The 6,000-nt window shown below is 50.4% G+C and overlaps 1 protein-coding gene across 2 annotated transcripts in view; it reads left to right on the top strand.

Annotated features, from left to right (window-relative positions):
* The window catches only part of Abat (4-aminobutyrate aminotransferase), a 102,106-nt gene that overhangs the window by 79,280 nt on the left and 16,826 nt on the right, over nt 1-6,000 (top strand). For both annotated transcript variants that reach the window (XM_004627776.2, XM_004627775.3), the window contains exons 8-11: nt 717-809; nt 1,686-1,748; nt 4,906-4,969; nt 5,459-5,607. In XM_004627776.2, the coding sequence (XP_004627833.1) occupies nt 717-809; nt 1,686-1,748; nt 4,906-4,969; nt 5,459-5,607 (369 nt within the window). The remainder of the gene's footprint in view (nt 1-716; nt 810-1,685; nt 1,749-4,905; nt 4,970-5,458; nt 5,608-6,000) is intronic.

The following is a 6,000-nucleotide window of genomic DNA, read 5'->3' as shown; positions in this document are numbered from 1 at the left end:
TATTCTACTGAGCTATCTCCCTGGCCCCTTAACTATATTTTTTTGACTGAAGATTGAACCCAGGGCCTTCACACTGACCTACATCCCCAGGCCTTTTGTGTGTGTGTGTGTGTGTGTGTGTGTGTGTGTGGCGGGAAGGAGAGGCGTTGGGGGGGACAGGGTCTCACTGAGTCACTAAGCCTGGGCTTGAATTTACAGTCCTCTAGCCTCAGCCTTCCACAGTTGGATTTATTCTTTCATGAAGAATATGTTTAATTTTCCTCTTGTAGAAAAGAAGGGAATTTTGTGTGGACAGAGGGAACCCAGGGAAAATTAATATTTGTCCCATGAGAGCAATGCTGCATCAATTACTCATTCCCTACAACTTTTCAGCTTTAGCCGTAACAAGGCTTAAAGTCACTGGGAATCTCAGTTTCCTACTTGCAAAATAGGAATGGGTATCTTAGGAGTAGCAGCTGCATCCAGAGGCATGGAGGTGGCTTTTTGTGCCTCTCTTTCCTCTCTGCTGGCTTCAGGGCCCTCCTAGGCTGCTCTTCCAGCCCTAGATAGGCCTACGTCCATCCACACATCTGGCTGCTTCCCAGATTTCTCTGTTTCCTTCCCGCCCTTGAATGGCTTCCAGGTAAGGGAGGTGGGAGGACCCTGAGAACACAGCTCCAGGCAGGGAACGTGGGGGTCAGCTGGGCTTGGGCTCACTCCTGGCTTCATCTCGGCAGGTGGCTCCCAAAGGGATGTCCCAGCTTGTCACCATGGCCTGTGGCTCCTGCTCAAATGAAAATGCATTCAAGACCATCTTCATGTGGTACCGGGTAAGGCTTGGGGTATAGACACACGCACCCTCATTTGGCTGCAAGTGTCACCGTCTGACAGTTCACCCTGACAGCTGGAGGGTTAGACTTAGTGGCCGGGGTCAAGTCCAAAGAGAGCCTAGCTGCAGTTTCCCCAGCATCCTAATGTAGTATATGGTACAAAGGGTCACATAAGGCTGTGACACCAAGCTTATCCAGTGTACTTACCAGCATAGCAAGTGATAGGTTTCTTCAGGTGCACAGGGCAGCAGAAAAACAGGAAGAAAAAGAAAAAGAGAAAGGGGCTTTATTTTCTTTGAAGACACAGAAAGAATGTGGGGAAGATGGGAATTCTCTCAGTTGGAACAAAGGGAGGCTGAGACTTATATGGCCTTTGCCAGGGGTGGAGTTTGGAGGGGATGTTTAGATATACCTAAGGGAGCTGACTGGGGGGGGGTCTTCCCTGAGGCTGTGGGAAGGGTGGAAGGAAACTGTATCTTGGGCTGAGTTGGAGAAGAAGGGGTAGGTGGTCTGGGGAAGATGCGCTTTTGTTTTAAGGGCATTGGCCATATTAGATGACTACCATAATAATTTTAGCAATTTATACTAGGGCCAGAATCTATCAGCAAGTACCATCTCCACAGAGCTTCGTTTGTTCCTGATAGAGTCTTAATGCATTGCAATGCAGTGCGTCGTTCATCTAATTGTCACCACTGTTGTTTTGTTGTTGAAAACACAGTGAACAGTTTTACGCTTCAATGCAGACACCTCAGGATCAGTGCGTGGGATCAGCTCCTGAGAAAGTACTAACTGTCTCCACTAAACCAGACTTGCGTAGAGAGCTTACGTCCCATCCATCTCCAGCCTCTGAGGAATTGTTCTGTTCTGTCTTTCCAGAGCAAGGAAAGAGGGCAAAGAGGATTCTCAAAAGAAGAGCTGGAGACCTGCATGATTAACCAGGTAGGTGGAGCTGGGTCTCTTGCCTTGTTCATTTGTGGGGGAGCTGCGAGGCACCCTCCAGCAGCTGATGGCTGACTGACACAAGTTTTCGGTTAGGAAAGGTCCTTAAACAATTTGGCCCCTGAGGGCTGGGGATGAGGGGGGCACTTCATGACCAGCCTTAAGCAATTTCCCAGGACAAAGGCCTGAATTTGACAGGCTTGAAGAGGGTATTAATGAGGCCTATAGTAAGTCCCAGGCTTACAAAGGGGCTCTGTTCTGGGAGAATGCTTGTAAATCCAACGGAGTGAGTCTCACACAGCATACCTGTGAAGGTTCACAGCTCAGATGTATTGTATAGAACAAGGCGAATCAGCTAAGATGTACACATGAGACTTCATCTCATTTGTTTTTTAATAATAATAACCAGAGAAAACATTGGAAACCATCTATACCTCCTTCCAGGAATGGGGAAAGATGAATGAAGTGTAGGAATTCCAAATGAAACCCTGGCAGTCCCCAAAGACACCAAGGAGACCATTGCTGGGGCTCAAAGGTGACTGGTGAGCACTGCTGGGAAACGGAGGGGATAGGGTCAGAGGCTCCCACTCAGCTCAACCAGAACAGGCTTGTCTTCTTTATGCATGGGAATCCCACGGAACTTCAGGCCCAAGTGTCTGCAATTTTAAGAAAAAAAAGAAACACACAGGAATATCAAGGCCCGCTGCACCTGATTATCCATCGCTTACACGCGCAATAACATTCAGCCAAAATAACAGCCAAAGGTTTATCTTGGCCCAGACACTCATGCTATAATTTGGTGAAAGCGGTGGGATGTAAATTGGATGGATACTGTGCCTCAACCCTGTAAGTAGTCATATAGTAAATACTGGAAGCCGTCCTCCTAACACCTTTACAATGGTATGGCCCTGGGTGGCAAATCTGGTGGTTTTGGTTTGGTTTTTCTTATGCATCCTTAAAGTCCACTTTTTTCCCCCTAACCACACTTCCTGCTTGCAAATATAGCCATACCTCTCTCTCTCTATTCCAATAACCCAGAAAATGTAGATCTAATTCCTCATTTTAGTGCCTGTATCCAAAAGTGCATGATGATAGAGATCTGTGTTGCAACTATAATGAAGATACAAGGGCCCCGGATATAGCTCAGCTGCATAAGTGCCTGCCTGGCAAGTGCAAGGTCCTGAGTTCAATCCCCAGTACTGCATGCTGTGCTGGCCCTAGAACCAGGTGTGGTGGTGCATACCTGTACTCCTAGCACTAGGGAGGCTGAGACAGGGATGACTAGGAGTCCAAACTGTGTAACAAGACCCTGCATCAAAGGTTTTTAAGAAGTTTTTCTTAAAAAAAAAAAAGTTTTTCTAGCAAGCCATAGCCTGTCTGCCTCTCAGCAATAGAACCAGCAAGACAAATGCAGTAGTGATGGTGGTAGAGCCAGCAGCAAGCTCATTTCCAAGCCAGGCTTTCATGGGGAAGTTCAAAAGAAAAATGGATTTACAGGAGAAATGCTGAGTCCATGCCCCATGGGAAGTGGCGAGCTGGTGTGGCTCTGCACTCCCATGAGCCTGAGCAGCTGCAGCCAACCTCCTGAGGGCAGTGACCAGAGCAACACCCCTCCTGGCAGAGAGGTCAGGTGTGGTCCACAGGAGGAGAAGCAGGAAGAGGCCAGCAACTCAGTGCAGGCTGGAGGCTGCAGGCACTCCAGCCCCACGGCAGGGAAGAGAACTTTAAGCCAACTGGATTTTACAAATCCCTTTAAAATAATGAATTGAGGAAATCCAAGAGGATCCCTTGGCCAAATTGGTGTAGTTTGCACACAGGTCCGGCCTGTCTCCAGCTTGGAAAGAGATGCTCCCAGGAGCTTTTCAACTTTTACAGACATCCAGAGACAGATTTGTAAAGAAAGCCAAGAAGACACTGGCTGAGGCCTTGAGGGCAAACAGGCTTGCCCAAGAGGAGAAGGAACCAAGAGGAGAGGCCTGACAAGCAGGGAAAAACAGGAGCAACAATGCCGCAGCATCTGAGCTGAGGTCTCTGGAGAGCTGCTGACCGTGAAAGAGGTTTCCGAGTTCCCCGTGTGGATTTTAATACCAGTTCTGTGCTTACCGATGATCTTGTAATACCCAAATGTGTGTGGGAGGGAGGGAGAGACAGAGGCAGAGACAGAGACAGAGACAGAGAAGTGATGCGAGTGGGGGCTTTAGTTCAGTTGTGGAGTACTTGTCTAGCATGCGCAGGCCCTGGGATCCATCCCCACTACTGCAAAGGTATGTGGGGATGTGGACAAGAGGGTATTCTGGAACTCGTGAGAGGAGGTCTTCAAGTCTTGAAGTTTTCCTTAGAGGTCTCAGGTATTGGTGGAGATAAGCCAGGCTAAAACTGTCCTGTCACCTCCCAGACCATCAGCCTCCCAGAGCCTGGCCTGAGGGGCCTTGAGACTCCCCCAACAGTTCCTCCTGAGTGAGCTGAAAGTGCTTCCGGATTACCTTGCTGGCAGAGGGTCAGGAAACAGTACGGGGGCGGGGGGACAGCTGTGCCATTTGCGTGGATGGGAAGGGGCTAGAGGCCTGTGCGCTGGGCACATGCCCCTCCAGAGCCAAGGAAAAGGAAAGGCATATCCTCCCCTCCCTGCCACCTGGCTCGGCAGACTTCTTCCAAAGGCCGCAAGCATCTGCTGTAAGATGCCCAGCTGAGACCCTGCCTCAGGACACCTGGAAGCATGTGCACACCTGCGAGGATGGCACCACCTGTGAGCTGTGGACACCAGAGTCACCCTGCGGCTTCAGTGTGAGCTCTGGGAGAGGCTGCAGAGCAGGCGTCAAACACACAGAGGCCCAGCCAAGAGGAGTCACCCTACATGTGAACGCCAGGCCACCTGCTGCTGCCTTGCAGAACCATGGCCCACGCGGGGCAGAACCTGTGGGAAGCCAGAAGCTCCCATATTTACATGCAATGCCTTTGTTTTAAATTTGACACTTTTAAAATGTAAGTGTGTGACCAAAACAAAGTATCTGTGGCTGGTGTAGACATCAGGGGATGCAGATTGCAACTTGTGCCTAGGAAGCATTCTCATAGACTTCCTCGGTCTTCTGGTTCACAGGGTGGCTTGCCATCCCCAGTCCTCCCAGTGGTGACTGACGCTCATATCTCTCGGTTCTAGGCCCCCGGATGCCCTGACTACAGCATCCTCTCCTTTATGGGTGCTTTCCACGGCAGGACCATGGGTAAGGAGGAGCCAGCATGTTCAGATGGCACTGAGAGCAATAACACCAGAAACAGTAGTGACACCTGCCTGGGCCTGGCACTGAGCTTTACACAGATTGTCCCCCTGATTCCACACTGCACCAGGGGACTACTTCCCTAGCTTTGCAGATGGGGAGCTTGAGGGTCAGCCTGGGGAGGAACTTTACAAGGCTTTTCTGTGGCAGAGCCAGAATTCAAACCCTCACCTCTCATCTTCACAGCGGGTGCATGACCTGTGATGAGTTACAAAGTGTGTGCGCGCGCGCATGCACGCGCGTGCACACACACGTACGCACACTCACACGTACAGCAGTTCATGGGTTCTGCTTCAGCTCCAGGGGGATGCAAGAACTGGGAACCTGCAAGCAACAGGCCCCCCTGTGCATTGCGTGCCTGTGGCTAAAATGCCCATCGTGTCCTCTCCAGAGACCACCCAGGCCAAGCATCTGCTTTTCTCTTACTGGATTTAGGTTGCTTAGCGGCCACACACTCCAAAGCAATTCACAAGATCGACATCCCTTCCTTCGACTGGCCCATTGCACCATTCCCTCGGCTGAAGTACCCTCTTGAGGAGTTTGAGAAGGACAACCAGCAGGAGGAGGCCCGCTGCCTAGAGGAGGTAACTGGCCTCCTCACTTCCCTTCGTACTCCTGCCCTCACCAGCCAGAGCCTGAGCCCAGAGGAGAACAGATGAGGCTGTATATGGGGTCCTGGGGAGGAGGTAGGGACCTGTGCCTGAGGGAGAGCTAGTGACATAGTTTTAATACTCTGGCACCAGTTTCTCTATAATTTACATGTCTTTGAGGTCAAGCTCCAGTGATTCCAAAATAAAGGGAAATGGATTCATTGAAAGAGTATGCAGCCAGGCGTGGTGGCACACACCTGTAATCCCAGCATTCAGGAGGCTGAGGCAGGAGGATCGTTGCAAATTCAAGACCAGCCTGGGCTACAAACTGAGCTCAAGACCAGCCTAAACTGCATAATGAGACCCTGTCTCAAAAAGACAAAAAAC

Source organism: Octodon degus, unplaced genomic scaffold, assembly GCF_000260255.1.
Source record: "Octodon degus isolate 3935 unplaced genomic scaffold, OctDeg1.0 scaffold00021, whole genome shotgun sequence".
Classification (NCBI taxonomy): Eukaryota; Metazoa; Chordata; class Mammalia; order Rodentia; family Octodontidae; genus Octodon; species Octodon degus.
The sequence above is the reverse complement of the archived record's forward strand: the minus strand, read 5'-3'. Positions and strand labels throughout refer to the sequence as shown.